Source organism: Protopterus annectens, chromosome 3.part0 (genome assembly GCF_019279795.1).
Source record: "Protopterus annectens isolate FY-2018-M chromosome 3.part0, PAN1.0, whole genome shotgun sequence".
NCBI lineage: Eukaryota > Metazoa > Chordata > Ceratodontiformes > Protopteridae > Protopterus > Protopterus annectens.
In genome coordinates this window covers 1,224,195,231-1,224,213,423 of record NC_056731.1, presented here as the reverse complement: position 1 = coordinate 1,224,213,423, position 18,193 = coordinate 1,224,195,231, and the positions used below count along the sequence as shown (strand labels likewise).

At 40.0% G+C, this 18,193-nt stretch overlaps 1 protein-coding gene across 3 annotated transcripts in view; it reads left to right on the top strand.

Moving 5' to 3' along the window:
• The window catches only part of SLC35B3 (solute carrier family 35 member B3), a 756,207-nt gene that overhangs the window by 652,922 nt on the left and 85,092 nt on the right, over positions 1–18,193 (top strand). For all 3 annotated transcript variants that reach the window (XM_044065422.1, XM_044065425.1, XM_044065423.1), the window contains one exon: positions 7,854–7,946. In XM_044065422.1, the coding sequence (XP_043921357.1) occupies positions 7,854–7,946 (93 nt within the window). The remainder of the gene's footprint in view (positions 1–7,853; positions 7,947–18,193) is intronic.

The window sequence follows — 18,193 nt, the reverse complement described above, 5'->3', positions numbered from 1 at the left end:
CTTGGCGGTGAATCTCAAAATGTGTACAGGTCTACTTCCTCTCAAGGTGTCTTCAGACCTTCCTCTTCTTTTTCCATCAAGGCTTTCACTAAGTCTAAAGCAGCCATGCATTCTAAAAGACAAGCTACACAGGGCCCATCTCCAGGCCCCATGCCTAAAAAACAGATGCTTAAAATGGCTGAGGATTTAATTACTCTTATCAGGGGTTCTCAACCGCCCCCCCCGGACAAAAGGCCCAGAGTGGAGGAAGAATCCCCCTCCTCTGATCAGGGCTCCATTATATCAGAGCACTCTGATGAACAGGAACATTCTTACTCCCCTTTTGAAGACTCTGATGCAGAGGAGTCCATTCCCTCTGTTTCCCCCCCCAGAGGATTACTCATTTGGGGAAACTTTGCATACCTTAAGGGAACACTTCCACTGGGAAGGCCAAGATTATTCAGATTCTAAGAAAAGGCTTAGGGAATTTCTCTTGCTACCTCAGCACAGGCCTCTGGCTATACCTCCTGTCTTGGACATACTAGATGATGTGTACTCGGAGGCCTGCCTTAACCCGGATTCTCTACCTCCAGCCCCAGTCAAGCCTGACAGGTACTACAGGGTTCCTGACTCACACCAATTCCTATACAAAAGCCATGCTGCTGACCCAGAAACCATCTCACAGGGCCCCAAGGGAATTAAGGCCTCCACTGCTAAAAATCCATTACCTTCTGAGAGCGATTCCAGATCCTTATAAAAGTGGGGAAAAAAGTTATATACCTCGGCCACCTTAGCCATGAGGGCATTAAACTGTCAGTTCCATATGCTAAAGTACCAACAGTGTTTGTTATCACAATTGAGAAATAAAATGTCACAACCTGAACAACCAGACTTGAAGGAGTTTCAGGATTTGATGCATAGTGCAGAACAAGTGGGTAAACATACCTTACAATGTGGTTTTGATGCTCTAGAGGCCTCATGTAGAGCTGTTGTTACAGGATCAGTCATACATAGACATGCCTGGCTCAAGGAACAAACCTTACCAGATCATGTCAAAGCTAAATTACTAGATGCCCCTCTACAAAAGGATGTACTATTTGGTGCTAATGCTGAGGAGGTATTAAGGAAAATGGAGGAAAAAGCTAAATCAATGCAAACAGTGAAAGATTTTCTGCAGGTACAACCCCCACGTTTCAGTAGAAATTGGCCTTCCAAAAATTGGTCCTTTCCAGCCACGGGCAGACCCCAAAGAGGTAGATACAGGCGCGCGAGGGGCAGAGGGCAATCCCAAGGATCGTTTAGAGGCAGACAATGGCAAGCTCCTACACAAAGAGGTGGTGAGGATAACTCGCAACCATTCAGAAAGCAAGCCCAATGACTTTCCCCTTTGCATAGAAACAAGAAGAACCAATAAACTAATAAAAAAATAATAACGAGAGCAGTAGCAGCGAAAGGAATTTTTAGAAATTTATTAACAGATAAAAAGTGATAATAAATGATTTTTTTAAAGCGCTTTTTCGTCAGCATAAGTAGCTAACTTCCTCAGAAATGTCAAGCAAGACTCAAATGGCAGCACCCTTAGGTGGAAAACTGGCATTATTTTCAAAAAATTGGCATATTGTCACAAAAGACAAATGGATCCTGGACATTATAAACAGAGGCTACAGATTCCATTTTCACACCCTTCCAAAAATGAGAGGCATGCCAAACCTGCCACACAATCAAAGGGCAGAGGCACAAAGACAAATTTCAGATCTCATAGACATGAAAGCTATTCAAGAGGTACCTACACACGAACAAGGTCAAGGTTTTTATTCCAGACTATTCCTGGTACCAAGGAAGGGAAAAGATTGAAGACCTATTTTGGACCTATCCATACTAAACACATTTCTACTGCACAAAATTCAAGATGCTCACTCTACAGCAGCTTCTTCCCATGCTGGGCAAGGAGTCTTGGCTGGTAACATTGGACCTCAAGGAGGCATACCTGCATGTCCCAATCAGACAAAATTGCAGAAGATACCTCAGATTTCTTGCAGGTTCAACCCATTATCAATTCTCTGCATTGCCCTTTGGCTTATCTACTGCGCCCAGAGTATTCACGAAATGCCTGGCATCAGTAATTGCCTACTGCAGACTTCAAGGGATACAAATATACCCCTATTTGGACGACTGCCTGATCCAAGCGGACAGCAAGCACATTCTTCTGAAACATCTGGCTTATGTAATAATGTTGTTGAATTCTCTGGGATACACAGTCAACAAAAAGAAATCAAGGCTAATACCCTCTCGGAAAATAATTTTCCTGGGTGCCAACTTGGACACAAACACCCAGATGGCCTACCTCACGCCAGAGAAGCAGGGGCAACTAACTCAATACTTCAAAACACTAGCAAATTGCACCAGCCTGACTGCAAGGAAAATCCTGCAGGCTCTGGGATTCATGGCATCTTGCATCTTACTAATCCCATGTGCAAAGCTGCATATGAGGAAACTTCAATGGTACCTGAAAAACCTATGGTCTCAACACAGCCACAGTTTGGAAGCAATACTACCACTAATTCCATGCCTTCAAAAGGAATTTCTGTGGTGGGCTCAAGCATGTCAAACAAACACAGGTTTCCCATTCAGCAAGCCTCAAGCAAATCAAGTCATCGCAACAGACGCCTCGGACTACACCTGGGGGACGCACATGACAGATCGGTGCATTCAGGGCAAATGTTCCCAAAAATAAAAGCACCTTCACATCAAGCAAAAGGAAATGCTAGCACTAATAAATGCTATTATAGCTTTCAAAGACCTTCTGCAACCAGGTCAACTATTGATAAGAATGGACAACACCACAGTAATGTGGTACATAAACAAACAGGGAGGGACCCATTCATACCCCCTATGCAGACTGGCCATGTCACTTTGGAACATGGCCCTGGACTTACAAATCGAACTACAAGCACAGTACTTGCCAGGCAAGGAAAACACGCTGGCAGACAACCTAAGCAGAAATATGACAGATCCACACGAATGGAAGTTGCATCCTCAAGTTTTTACAGAGATAATTCAAGCATGGGGAAGGCCAGACATAGATCTCTTTGCCTCCCACAAAAATCACCAATTGACAAAATTCTGCTCAAGGATTTTTCATCTAAAGGCCTGGAGAGTGGACGTTCTCTCTTTCAGTTGGATATCAATGACAGTTTATGCCTTCCCACCTCTTCCTCTGCTGCCCAAAGTTCTATTAAAAACCAGAGCAGACAGACCAAAGATGATTCTCATTGCTCCCGACTGGCCAAGACAACACTGGTACCCACTCCTGAGAAGCCTGACGCAATCCCCACCATGGACCCTGCCTCTAATGCCTCTTCTTCTGACTCAGCACAGCTTCAAAACTCTTCACAGTCAGCTAAAAACACTCAATCTAGCCGCATGGAAGATTCCTTAGCATCACAACAGACCCTACTCTCCAAGGAGGTGCAGGATGTCATTTTGGAGGCCAGAAGGCCATCTACTAGAAAAGCTTACTCCGCAGAATGGAAACGGTTTTGTGTCTGGAATGAGAAAAAGGCCAGGATCCTGGAAAACTGAATTTACCTCAAATATTACAGTATCTAGCTGAGCTGCTAAGCAGTGGACTTTCATTCTCCTCCATCAAAATCCATGCCTCAGCCATTTCTGCAGAATACAACACTGATCCACCCTTATTCTCTCACCCCCTCTTAAGACAGTTCCTCAGAGGGGCTAAGAATCTAAAACCCCCAAGGAAACAACAAATACCTGCTTGGGATCTCAATTTCATTCTAGAAAAACTGTCCTTGCCTCCTTTTGAGCCAGCTGCCTCATCAGATTTGCAATATTTGTCCTGGAAAACAGCTTTCCTTCTGGCTATTACCTCAGCTCGTAGGGTATCGGAACTACAAGCTCTCATGGCTGTGCAGCCTTTTATCATCTTCCATCAGGACAGAGTTTCCTTATGAACCAACCCGTCCTTTATGCCAAAAGTGGTATCCAGGGTAGCTTTGAATCAGGCTATACACTTACCTACTTTTTATCCTAATCCTCAAAACAAAGGGGAGAGATTACTACATTCCTTGGACATCCACAGACAACTGTGTTATTATTTGGACAGAACAAAGCCTTTCAGAAAATCAGAACAGCTCTTTGTGTCCTATGCTATAGGAGCTCAAGGAAAGCCAATTTCCAAACAGACAATCTCAAAATGGATAGCCCACTGCATACGCTTTTGCTATTCTTTTCATGGCAAAACTGTACCTACAGGCATCAAATCTCACTCCACAAGGGCCACGGCTACCTCTGCAGCTTTTCTCAGAGGAGTTCCTACCAAAGATATTTTGGAAGCAGCCACTTGGAGTTCACGATGAACATAGTACAGTTTTGTACCTACCATAAATGTAGATGTTCAAGTGCTAATACAGCTGCAGTCCAGGTTTCCCCTCCCTCCTTCCCCTCTTGGGACAGGCCTATTGGCTAACATCTCCTCATGCAACCTGATTGGGGTATTCATTCTTGATGTATTTGCTTGTACTACTGTATTTTGATTATATGGCATTGCTTTATTACACAAATTTATGTATTGCCTTCCTTCTGGAGGCACCTGACATCTGGGGCAAGAAAAACTGAAGAAAATGGCATCGGCTGGTTCTTTTATACCCCTGTCGCACTGATGTCAGGGAAGAAGCGACGACAACCGACGCCGGACCTAGTCTTTGGAATTCGGCCGACCGAGGACCCACCTGATGGCAGGAGAACCCATCTGTTATGACTGCAGCTGTATTAGCACTTGAACATCTACATTTATGGTAGGTACAAAACTGTACTTTTCCCACCCACCAGCCCCCTTGTCTCTCTCTGTCTCTCTTTATCCTTCTCTATTACTCACCCTTTACATGGCTATTTGTATTTACTTTTTACTGGTGGTGTTTTTCCCACCATAACTTAGCTTCCTATTTGGGGGCTCCTGACATTTGGGGCAAGAAAAACTGATGTAATGGCGGCTGCCTGTTTTTCTACCCCCTGACGACCTGACGTCAGTCCTGGAGCAACAGCAACCGACGCAGAAATACTAAGTCTCTGGTATTCAGGCAGACTGAGGGCTGTCTGCAGGTAGATAACCCAAGTTTGATGACTGCAGCAGTGAATACACTCGAACATCTACATTTATGGTAAATGTACACAACTGTACTTTCCCCTCCACAAAGGTGGCCTAGCAACAGACCCAGGGAATTACAGACACGTAACCTGACCAGCCTCATCTACAAGGCCTTGGAATATATTATTATGGACCTCATAAATGAAGACATAGGTAACCTCCAAACCCTGGATCCTATCCAATTTGGCTTTGTCAGTGTCAGATCCTGCCTGTTAAATCTGGTGGAGCTCTTTGAAAATGTGACCAAGGCCATTGATGAGGGCATATTTATGCACACAGCATACCTTGACTTGGCAAAGGCTTTCAACACAATCCCACATTCAGGCATTACCAATAAACTTAGCAAACTGAATATAAACCCCTTCATTGTAAGATGGGTTGCCAACTGGCTCACAAACCGACCACACACAATCAAAGTGGGAGTACTCCAGTTCGACCAGCAGACCTGTTACCAGTCGGGTGCCACAGGTGTCATGGCTGGGTCCCATACTGTTTGGTATATACTTCTCAGAAGTTCAGGTCAAAACTAAGGGGTTTGTGGCTGACCTAGTTTGCAGATGACTGCACACTAAGTGCAATCATTGAATCCCCAAATTATGTCAGTATAGTCCAGGAGGGTCTCACACAGACCAATGACTGGTGTATTTATCGGTCTGAAACTGAATGCAAAAAAATACATCATTATTCCCTTCAGCACAAACAATGTCCTTTCACACTATCAAATTAACAACACTATCCTAAGTACCCACAAAGTGGTAAGGGACCTAGTATCATAAGCTGACTGCAACCCTAACTTCGACCACCATGTGTCTACTGCAGTAAGGAAGGCTTTCTACGTAGCACAGTTGATTAGTAAAGGCATCGCCTCAAGAGCAAAAGAGGTTATAACCCCTCTATACTCAGCCCTAATCTGGCCCATAATTGCGTATAACGCCCTTTTTGGCATGGACCGTACAAAGCACCTACAGCAACTGGAGAGACCTCAAAGGTTTCTGACAAAGTGGATCAAGGGGCTCCACCATGTGCTTTACACAGACCGACTAAAGTTCCTGTCATTATACTCCATGTCTTATGGTCTTCTTAGGAGAGACTTATGCCTAGCCAACAGAGCAATCCTAGAACTAAACCTAATTATCTTGCTGCATATCAGTAAATCAAACAGGACTAGGGCTACCCATTCCAGGGACTTAACTATGGCCTGCAACTTAAGTAGGACATGCTGGAGGGACAGATTTATTTCCCAGCGATTGCTGCATCTTTGGAACAGGCTACCAGTTCATGTGAAATAGAGCACCTCTATGACACTATTCAAGAGGAACCTGGGGAGATTGGATGGGGCACCATAAATTCTTACTGAGGATAGTGCCCACAACCCTTCTGGACACAGACAGTCATCACTAAATGCAATCTTGGGTATTGACTAGCATTTTCATGGTATTACATTGGGATGAAACATCTAGGCTTAAAATGACCTCCGTGTTGATAGCCTAGTAATCTCCTGTGATCCTATTGCTTGTTACTGCATGAGAGGGAGGGGAAGAGAAAAGATATGTTATGCAAGTCAATAGTATGATGTATCTGAGGTTAGATTTTCATTCTGTATTGTATTTCAGATATTTTGTTTATGCTTAAATTTTACTAATGAGCTAATCTTCCCTAAAGTGTTCCAGATGTGAGAGTCTGTGTTTATTTTCATTAAAAAATGTGCTGTTTAATGATTTTAAGACAAGAATCCATGGGAACACCAGGTTATCTCAGCACCCATCTTTGAATATTGTCTGTAGTGCAGAGACAACTCAACACCCAGAGTTAAGCAGGTAAGTTCAGAAGTGCAGGGACAGAACCACTTACTTGGCAGTGGGGCTTGCCTCGTAAGGAAAAAATACAGTTGTGAGAACTGTCACTTTTTTAATCAACAACATTTTCTGTTAGGTGGCACAGTGGTGTAGAAGTTCACACTGCTGTTGAGTCTCCAGTCTGATACTCAAGTGCGATGCTGTTTCAATGGAAACTTGAGGTTCTCTGCCTGTGCTCCTGTGGGTTTACAGTGGGTGTTCCAATTCATCCCATCTCTCAAGGACATGCACTGAAGCGTACTGGCTAGCATCTACATTGCTGAAAAGTGTCATTGTGATGCCAAAGTAAGTGTGCACCCTGACATGGGCTTCCATCTTATCCAGAACTGATTCTGTGCTTCCCCTGTGATGCTCAATAGGATAATCTCAAAGAAGGAATGAGTGAAGGTTTTCTGATGTACTGTATACCTTCCATGTACGTAGAACCAAATATATGTGTGTTAAACACAAATAATCATTTTAAGAATTAAACTTTATTAAGAACTGCACTGGATTTGTACTTAAGTTTTATTAATGTTTGGTTATTTTGAATGATAATCCTACATCACACTAACATCAGTTCTGCAGTATTTAGTTTGATGTATACTTTGTTTTCTTAGTGCACTGAGCCTTGTTAATAATTTGAATTTAATAGCGAGTTTCTGAGTTGTTTTTTCTACTGCCTCTTGACAGACAGGCACTCTGTTCTTGTCTCAGTTTGAATAGGGAAATAATATGAAATAGCATGAAAAGCTTTCTAAAAAGTGACTTTACAATTGCTAGTTAAATACCAGCATGTTAACTGTTTTGCTGGAAGTCAAGTTGAAGTTTATAGGTGCTTTATTTTAATTTTTACATTTTTTCTATTGCCTCAGGTCCTTTATTCCTATTCAATTGGATTTATATACATTTTAGTGGGGCTGGCGTTGACAGGAGGAATAACCCCTGCTATTGCCTTCTGTTCTTTGGTAAGAGTAATTTATTTAACCCTGATATTTTATGCATCAGTTTCTTGTATTTAGGGACAGAGTGTATTAAAGTGCCTGAACCTTATTATTTTTTCTGTGTAGTTTAAAACCCTGCAACATGTATTACGTCATGATGAAATTCCTTTACAGTCAAAACTGTTTATAAACACACCTGATGTTCAGTGTTGTAAAGTTTTTGTAAGTGAGCTCTAGATTGACCCAGTTTGATCTGTAAATTTTAGCTGAAGTTTTGTCAGAAGACTCTGGTAAAATTTGCAACACTGCTCAGTGTCAATGGTATATGTGGAGAGTCTTAACAAGAATGTTAATATAATTTTTAGAATTGCACACAACGTTCCAAAGTATACCTCCCTCCAATATACAACCTTTTGGACTATATTAAAATTAGAGAGTAAAAGATTGTCACCTTCTGTTGGTTCTGTGATAAGTATTGTATCAGGGTGTGTAGGGCCCAAAGATTTCAGTCTTTTCCAGATGACAGTAGGTGTAATGGCTGCAGTTTTACAACCTTTTTGTATTGTGATCCAAAGGGATATTTAAAGAGTCTTTATCATATGCTTCCTGTTCTGTTCTGTGTGTAGACAAGGTCTGGTTAAAATTTTGCTACAATACTCTTACTGGGTGTTTTCTTCACACTGACCACTGAAGCTGTATAGTAAGGCAATATATTCCCCACCGTCTTCAGAAAGGTCTTGTCATGTAGAAATAAAAAATATAAGTTTTAAAGGAATACGTTTTTTGAATGACTATGGTATTTTATAACTATAGTTTTTATATTAATATGGATAGTTTTCACATGGGTAGCCATTCCTTATAGTTTTAGGTATTTCTCATTGGCAGTCTAGTTTATCCTAGTCCCCTTCGCAAGTGTACAAGAGACCACAAGCTGGCAGTTGATTATGGTATAACCATAGCTTTGTTAACTGCCACTGTCTGTTACAAATGTTACAAGCAATCTGCTGCAGTTAAATTAACACTCGCCAAGTGCTTTAGGACTTCAACAATGACAATAAATACAGCATCGGCATTTATTTATGAAGCTGCAATCTTTTTGCGGCTAATATACCATTGTCACCTATTGAACACACCCTAACATTTCTCCCCACAGTAGTTACAGCTCTGAGTTTTGATGTAGATCCTTCATGGACTGTGAAGACATCATTGCGTTTTTCTAAACAAACTTACCTAGACATTAGCTCACAACACTTGTATGGGCATCTTGGTTTTTTTTGGCATTTTAAAAACAAACGTAATTAATGTAGGGTCTTCCAGGCAAGTACTACACATTACAAAGTAAAATAATTGAGAAAAATAAGACATATTACAGTAGAACATAACATGAGTAGCCACGGTGGTACAGCGGTAGTATTGTTACCTCACAGGAAGAGGTTCTCTCATTCGATTCTCGGCTTGGCTTGGGAGTGCCTTCTGTGTGGAGTCTGCATGTCCTACCCGCGGTGGGGTAGCGTTCGAAAGACATGCATGCGTAAATGGGTGTGCCTTCGTTGAAGGATGAACGTCGAGCTGGCACCTTGGCGTTTCGTAAAAAGCTACTGCCAATCATTAGCGGACCGGAGTTCCGCTGTGGCGACCCCTTACCGGGAAAAAGCCGAAAGACAAACAACAGTAGAAAATAACATGACTGTGTTTAAAAAAATGGTACAAAAATGAGACCACAAGCTGTTATGTCTTCATAGTATAAATCATTCCAGGATTGTAAGACTTGTATTGTCACATTTCTCCTTTAGTGTTACGCTACTTAAAAAGAAAATTGAGTCACCATGATATAAAGCTTTTGACTGTGGTTACAAAATTCCTCTGTTGGATCGCAGAGCCAGATCTACAAAGTCAGCTTGTCTTTGTTAAAGCTTATACTTTCAAATGAAAAAAAAAAAAACTCAAAACATTTGCGTAATGTTTTACTAGATCTGCATGATCTGACTCATAGCTACTAACTTGAGAAAGGGTTATACCTTTTATACCTCATCTGGCTTCAAAAATATATCTCAGCAGATGTTTCAAGATGCACGTTATATGTATTGATAGACTGTGAGGCTGCAACCGATCACATTTTTTGTTCGTTTTTCAGAAACTAACTTAATTCACTGTTCTTTAATTGCTCAACTAGTTGTAGGTTCTCTTAAAATAAAAACGAAGGGCAAAATAACTCAGAATATGAGCATGCATATTTTGGAGGCAAGACAATGTACATAAGTAAAGATGTTCTTCGTACTACTGTTGCAGTAGACTTAGCTATATGGCTTATGTCCTGCATTAGATATAACAGCTGGCCCACTTCTAAAGCTTCAGTACACTTTCCACATATCCATATTATTAGTCAGCTTGAGCTAAGCTGATTGAAAAATCCAGTTTGGTTATAAAGCCCTTCAGAGCTTTCCTGCAGCTGAGAAGAGTGCTACTATCCAGGCATTTGAGTGTTAACGGTCAGCTAATGCTCTTCCATTGCTGGGCAGATAAGTTCCCTTTGAAGAAACACATTCCATGTTGCTTAATTTGTAAAAAGTTACTTTTTTCTAAAACCAAGAACTTTTAATCTAGGAAAATGTACTTTTCTTGACTGTCTCATATTTTTATGTACTTTCAAATGGGAGCGCATTTTTTTACTTTTGTCGTAAAGTTGTTTAAAACTTTTTTTTCTCTTTCTGTGGAGAAACTGTGTGTATTTTCTTTTTGGGGCTGTTTAAAGTACTTTATACTGTTTTTTTTCTAGGAAAAAATACTTTTTGCTTCTTTCCTGTGTTACCATCTGCTGCTAAGCTTCCTGAGAAACAAGCACCATTTGCAGCTTAACTATGGACCACAGTACCACTCCCTCAGTCAGATCTTCTTTCACCTGCAAAAATAAAATGATTGTTAAGCAGCTTTTGCTACCACAGTAGTCTGGTAATTTTCCTTAGCTGCAGGTGGGTAACTTTGCTGTGGCCAGAGCAGGTTACTCAGACAACTCATCTTTCTCTTCAGATCCCTCTGGTGTACTATATGCAGCCACCATGGACATGGGGTTAGCCTAACTCTCTGCAGCTGTTGGGGTCCCTTAGGTAGATCTTTTTGCCCTTTCTGTAAACAATCAATTGGCAAGACTATATTACAGGAATCTATGCATGAATGCATGGAAAATAGATGCCTTTTCTTTTCCTTGGACATGAATGTCCCTGTTTGCTTTTCCACCCTTTCCAGCAATGTCCAGGTTAATTCTGAATATTCAGGAGGACGCCCCAAAGGTCATTCTAGTGACTCCCTTGTGGTCCAGATAACAGTGGTTCTCCCTTCATTTGTAATTGCTCAGCGATAATAACCACAAAGTTCCTAACAGATGGGATTTGCTCGCACAAGCTTGGCGGTGTTTGATACACCCTGAATCCAAACAACTACAACTGACTCCCTGGATGATGTGGTGTTAATACCCTTTAGGCACATGTTTTCTGAAGATGTACAACAGCAGGTATTAATGAAGGCAAGAAAGCCCACTACTAAAAAATCATACTTTAGCAAAAGGAAAAGGTTTTCTAGTTGATGCCAACAAAAGAACTAGTACCCATTCAGGGCAAGTGTTTCCTAGTTTTACATTATCCGTACGCATTACTATCTTGTGACTGGTCTTACTATGCTATCAGGGTTCATTTGTAGGTGTGATGACCTACCACTGCCAACCAGTAATCAAGGAGCCTCAGTCCTCACCACTGGCAACAGTGGAGGATATTCACTGAGAGGATAACATGTACATACACAGTATTTCCAGATGCAGCTCTCTGCATCAAATGCAGTTTCCCTTAAAAGCACATAGAGACCACAGTCAGTCTGGGGCTGGTTTCTCCTCCTTCCTTCAGATCCTTAGTAAGAATCCCCACTGGCACAACTATAGAGTTGAGATCTCAGCTGAGTGATCAAGCCAAGACATCCAGCACCTTCCCCCAATGGTTCGTCTCCCTGCTCAAGCTGCTGACACTCACACTCTTTGAGGTTTGATTTACACACGCACACAACCACACACCTGGGAAAGGTTGGCACAGGTTTACTAGCTATGCCCCCTTCTGCCTAAACTATAAGGTAGTTTCCACTGCCAACAGTCATTCCTTATCAGCTAATTTAGGGCCCTTAACAAAGGGTGTCCAGTTTTACTGTGTAATATTAACACTAATACAAATAGTAGTTTGACCAAGAACAAGGCTATTAGGAGTGGCCCACACAGTATCACCAAATAAATATGCAAGTACTCTCAAAAATTAAAAATCTCTACACTAATCAGCCACAATGAAATGTTTAAATATGTTTAATAATAAATAATAAAAGAACAAGGCAATACTAAACATATATTCACAGTGACATCAGAATTAAAAACCACAGGAAATATTTAAAATAACACTGCAGTACAAGCTCACACAAATAAAGAAAATATCTAAACTAGCCATTACTGTATTCCTGACTGTATCTAAGAAAATTATACTATTCCCTAGTAACTTACTATTAGAGCAAGGCAGATGTGAATGGTGCTTCTTGTTGTCAGGTCTAAGACAGAATGCAGAGTGCTCTGTCTCACTAAGAGACTTCTCAAATTAATTTCTAAAATATCTCTGCTGTGATAGCATATCATTTCTGGTCATCTGATTTCTAGTTCTCATGCAAACCCCCCATTGCTAAGGTTGGCAGTATTTAGCATCTACCTGTAAAAGTACTCATACAAGGGCTTTTGCTCAGATCTTTGGCAGATGTTGGAAGTCTTAAAACTATTTCATTCCTTCATGCTTCCAAAGCAGCAATTAGTTCACCCTAAAGACAATACAGAAAGCTTGCTATTGCAGCCTTTGTGTTTCTAGCTGCATTGAAACATCAAAAGTAATTTAATTTCAGATATTTTTCTAAAATTTGCTGGACTGAGGTTAACCTCCTGTATTCCAGGTTCCAGTCTTAAATATTTACATTTAAACAGTTATAATACTGCATGTACATTTCTGTTCTCTTCCTTTATGGCACACTGTGGATACTTTTTAAACACAGCACTTTACAAATACCTTTTCAACACAAACTTCTGTACAAAGTAGTTTGATATACACATAACATACAGTTCTAATACATTTGTAACACAAGCATCTTATATAGATTAGTTTGATATTCACAGATGACATATAATTATGTAGAAAATTCCAGCTAGCTGTGCTGGCAATACCTCCTTTTGTCACAGTAGTCCATTTCAGTTTGTCTGCATGTGGATCCCCCTCTTTCAGTGCAGTCTCACGTGAAAATGTTTTTGAAAGGGGTTTGCATAAGAAAACTGGTGGCTGCTCCTTGGGATCTTACTTTTGTGTTAGAGAAGCTAGCATATGTCCATTTAAATCAGCTCATCTGGCTGACTGGAGGCTGTTAACATGGAAAAGAGTTTTCCAATTGCTCTGGCCTCTGCAAGAATATCTGTGTTGCAAGCTGGTTTGGTATGTCACCTTCTCACCTTACCCAGAAAATTTCTTAGAGAACTAATCCTTTCATGCTTAAATTAGTATCCAGTTTTATCTTAAGCCAGTATATTCATCTCACAGTTTTCTTTCTAGAACCCTAAAATGAGTTAAAAAGGATACTTCACATCTTGGATGTACACAGACAGTTCTGGTAATATCTTGACAAAGCAAAATATTTTAGAACTTCCAACTGATTGTTCTTTTCTTGTGAAGATAAAAAGAAAGAGCAACCTGTGATAAAGCAGACCATTTTTAAATGGTTTTCTCAGGCTATTACATTTTGTTATTCACAGTATGACAAAGCTATTCCAGGCAGGGTCAAAGCTCACTCTGCTTGGGTCTTGGCTTCATCTGTGGCTTTTTGGAAAGGGTTAGACTTTAGAAATATTTAGAAGGAGCAACTTGGTCCTCCATGCGAAATTTTACAAAGCTGTATAAACTAGATTCCTTATCCAAGTGTAGGACAGCCATTGCTAAGACTATTCTCCAGGACCTCCTGAACCCTTCCTGTTCAGCCTCCTAGTTATTTTAAGCTATGGTAATCTACCCATACAGCTAAGGCTACTGCAGCAGTGGTCAATATGAACAACTGTGTAAGTAAACTTACCATAACTGCAGGTGTTTGAGAGGTTGCTGCTGCAATAGCTTCTCCCTCCCTGCATCCCCACTTGTTTTTGCATGTTTTTTTTATGCCAGAGTGTGGGCATGTATTTTTTTTCTTTTCCTAGCAATGACCTCTCAGGGTTAGTCACCCTGTCACAGTTGGCATGAAACCTCTGAAGAGTGTGGCACCCAAAGCTGATGTTTTAGTCATCTCAGCTTGAATGTACTAATGGTTCGGGGGCATGGAAGTTGCCTTGAAGCTTTGGAAGCTAAACAGCTGTTATATCCTCTGCGGGATGTCACCCATATAGCTAAGGCTACTATAGCAGTGATCATTCAAACATCTACTGTTACACAGCTCTACTTTATAAGATGAACAAGTTTTGATTAGGAGTTCAATAAAGCAGTAATAATTTTCTTTTGTGCTGGGTTTAATATCCTTCAATTCTCCAGGTGTCCTTGTTATATGCACAACTAGAAAACAGGGCTATTTCCTTTAATTTAATATTCATATTGCATAGTCTATATTTCCAGAAGAGCACACATTGCATGTTTTTACCTGGTAAAAGCAGTGTATTTCAATAAATGTAAGTTCATAGATACTTATTAGGCTATTGATCTGTGAGGATCTTAAGAAGCCTAGCCTTACATTCCCATGGTAGTTTTTTTAGCCATTTTATTTTGCATACAAATAACCCAGAGATAGGCCAAACAAGGATAGGTTTATAGGTAAGTACTAAACTAGCTACCGTTGCAGGCCATTTTAAGCCTAACCAGTTTCCCTTTTTGTGCTTGAAATAACCTATACAATTTTGTTATATATTGGCCTTACCCATTCCATGATTGGTAATTATATATTACCCCTAATGGGAATACCTGGGATTATACCCTAGATAACTTGAGGGGACCCCTTCATGGGATAAAGTATTTATGTGCTGCCTATGTCAGTTAGTAGTACATGGGACAGTCCTGGGGTAAATTTTCTGTTTCCCATCCATAGATCTAAGTTGCACTTTTTCCCTCTTAGGGTCTATGGCCTTCTGAGGTTTGTATAGTTTTGGGAAGTCATATTTTTCTAAGTGTTTGATTCAGAGTCTGTATATATGTGCCTTTGTTTGTATAGGATCCCTAGGACTTTGCTTGGAGTCTAGCAGTGTGGACACCCTGTGGTCATCTGTGGCAACATAGCTCTAAAATGGCAGTCAGGCATTAGGTTTATTCAGGGAATTCCCCGCCATCACAGAGAAGTGGATGTCTTCATAGCTTGAAGGCAAAAGGGAGGAGAGCTCTGGAATTATGACTGGATTTCAGGCTTTTTGTAGCAGAAGTCCAGGTAGTAAGAATTAATGTAACATTGCTCTACACAAACACCTACTGTTATGATAAGTTTTTAAACAAAAGTGCTTTTTTGCTGGTAGTCACTACCAACAATTTTATATCCTGAGTCCATGTTGCTGAGGTTAGTAAAACACTGTAAACTGTTAAAGTGAAACTGTTTTTCTGAAGAGTCAATTGCTAGAAAAATCTTTATAAGAAATTTGGGGATGAGTTATACTGTAGCACTACATAAATAAATCGGCAGATAATCTTTTTTGGCCAGAGAAGTTTTAGTTTCATCCATTTAAATATAAAAATAAACATAGTTTCATACCTATAGACAGCTGTCACTTGCCTTACAAGATTTCTGAAGTGACAGAGCAGAGCTGATAATTTTCACACTCTACAACTGCAACAGTGAACACTTGAAGCTCTTTTATAACAAGAAAAATGTAAACTGAGGCAAATAGTTTACAAGTGTAACACAAATCAGAGTAATTTAGTTGAACAGAAGCACTAACTCAACTTTCACAAACCATTTGGAAAAAGTGACACTCAGCACTGTTAATACAACTAAATGAAAGAAAATCAAAAGTTAATCCATTGACAATGTTGTATTAGTAGGGATCTGTAATCATTCTTGGAGAGGGCAAAAGAGACAAAAATCAAATTACATCAATGAGGCAGGCACTTTGACATGCTATGTTGGGTTACAGGAAATTACAGTATAATAAACAGTGAGAGTGATTTGATTCTGATAAAGTAGTCATGCATGTAATATTCATATGTAATGCAAATTGTACATTTTTCAGTTCTAGAGTAGTAGTTTCCTTTGTGTCACCTGAAGTTAGCTCCACATTTTGCACTTTTAACTAATTTTTTTGCATGTACAGCTTTCATAGCTTGCTCTTTGGCATATCTTTAGCCCCAGAAATATTCCAGAGAAATTTAGCTGAAATGGCTGAAGGCCTTGATTGTTTAGTCAAGATATGAATTAGAAGCATGATACTAATTAGTCTTGGGCAAAAAGGATTGAAAGCTAAGTAGAAGCAAATATCAAGTATTTGTTATTGTAGCTAAATGTATGAGCAATGTTTTGACATCAGAAAGATTCAGTTTTAATTGAGATAAGATCACGGCTGTAGTCAGTATGTAGTCTGCACAGGACAGATCAGCTCTTATGACGTTAGTATTTCGCATTGTTCATACCCATATTATCAGATATTACTGTACCACTTATGAATGTACCAGAGAATGTTATCATCTTGCTTTTGTCAGAAATTAAGCTTTGAAATTATGAAAATCCTTATAAATAACCCTCTAACATTTAAGTTTTATGGTGTGCCCAGCCTGTAAAACTTTGAGTAAATGCAAGTCAGAAAGGTCTAGGTACACAGTTAATGCAGGAAATAAGACCAGTAGCACATGGTTCAAGACCTCTAACAGCATCTTAAACAAGGTACTCACAGGTGGAGAAGTAAGTGTTATGCATTGTTTTCCAGTTGTAAAAAAATCCATAGTTATGTTTATGGCAATCCACAACCATGGAATCTGATCACAAGCCATTAAAAAGATTTTTGACAACATCTCACAAAGTGTCAACAATACCTTTACAAAGAATATTATTATTAAGATAGCAAAAGTATGGTGCACTGGTTAAATATAAATATGATAAGTTGATGCATAGATCCAGTAAGCCTAGCAGTGTTGCAGAGCTCATCTTCAGGAATGCAAAGAGGGTTCTGTGGTTCACCTGTCGTGAAACAATACATATGATCTCTTATGCGCTCACGGAGCGATCTGTTAGTTACATAGAAACAAAAACAGACCTGACAATGCGCAACATAAACTAAGTTCCTTGTGTTGCAGTCAGATCTGTTCCTAAGCTACCAAAGTTTACCATCATTTTTAAAAAATCTAGATGTATCTATATATGCACATTGTGGACACAAGCCGCAACGCTTAGTCCCTAGATCAAAGCATTTAACAACATTATTCCTCTCCAGACAGAGGTCCGGAAAACAAAGCTGCTGCTTAAGATTCTTAAGGTTACTGAATGTGTATCTAGGATAATTACCAACTATGCTCCTGGTGTTTGAATCTGTTAAAAGCATATTACAATTATTTAATATAGCCTGCTGAACTCCAGGTATATTCCTCCCAAATGGTAATATTATGGGTAGCTGTACATCCTGTTCAATTTTCCTATGTGTGCAATTTCTTGTATCCGAAAAATGAGGCTTACCTCTAGTTCGTCTCAGCCTAGATACATCATTGCAGATTGCAGATCGCTCCGTGAGCGCATAAGAGATCATATGTATTGTTTCACGAGAGGTGAACCACAGAGTGCCATTGCTAAACATATGTTGTCTTCTGGTAGGGACCATGTTTTTCTGTTCCAGGTTCTCCATGTGCTACAACTTCATGCTCGAGGGGGAGATGTTGTGAATTTGACAGATAAATCTGAAGTTAAATGGATTCTTCGTCTCGCTGCACACAGAGGGAAAGTTCTAAATGAGGCTGTACCGCTTAGACCTATTCTAAAAGCAAGACCAGTTAGATAGGTTGTTCTAATTTATTTGATTCCATGTGATAGTGATTTTAGTCACACAATGTTTTTATGCATAGTAGTGTGTAATTCATTGTTACTGTTCCTTTAAATTTTAACAAAGTCTGTCACAGGAAGTGATGTTTTCACAGGAAGTGATGTTTTTGTATAAAGAGGGAATTTTGAATTCAGTTGTTGTAACGTCTGAAGAAGCGGAACTCCCGCGAAAGCGCTAACGTTTTGTTTTATTAAAACTAGTACTTGGTTTTAATGATTTTGGTCTGATT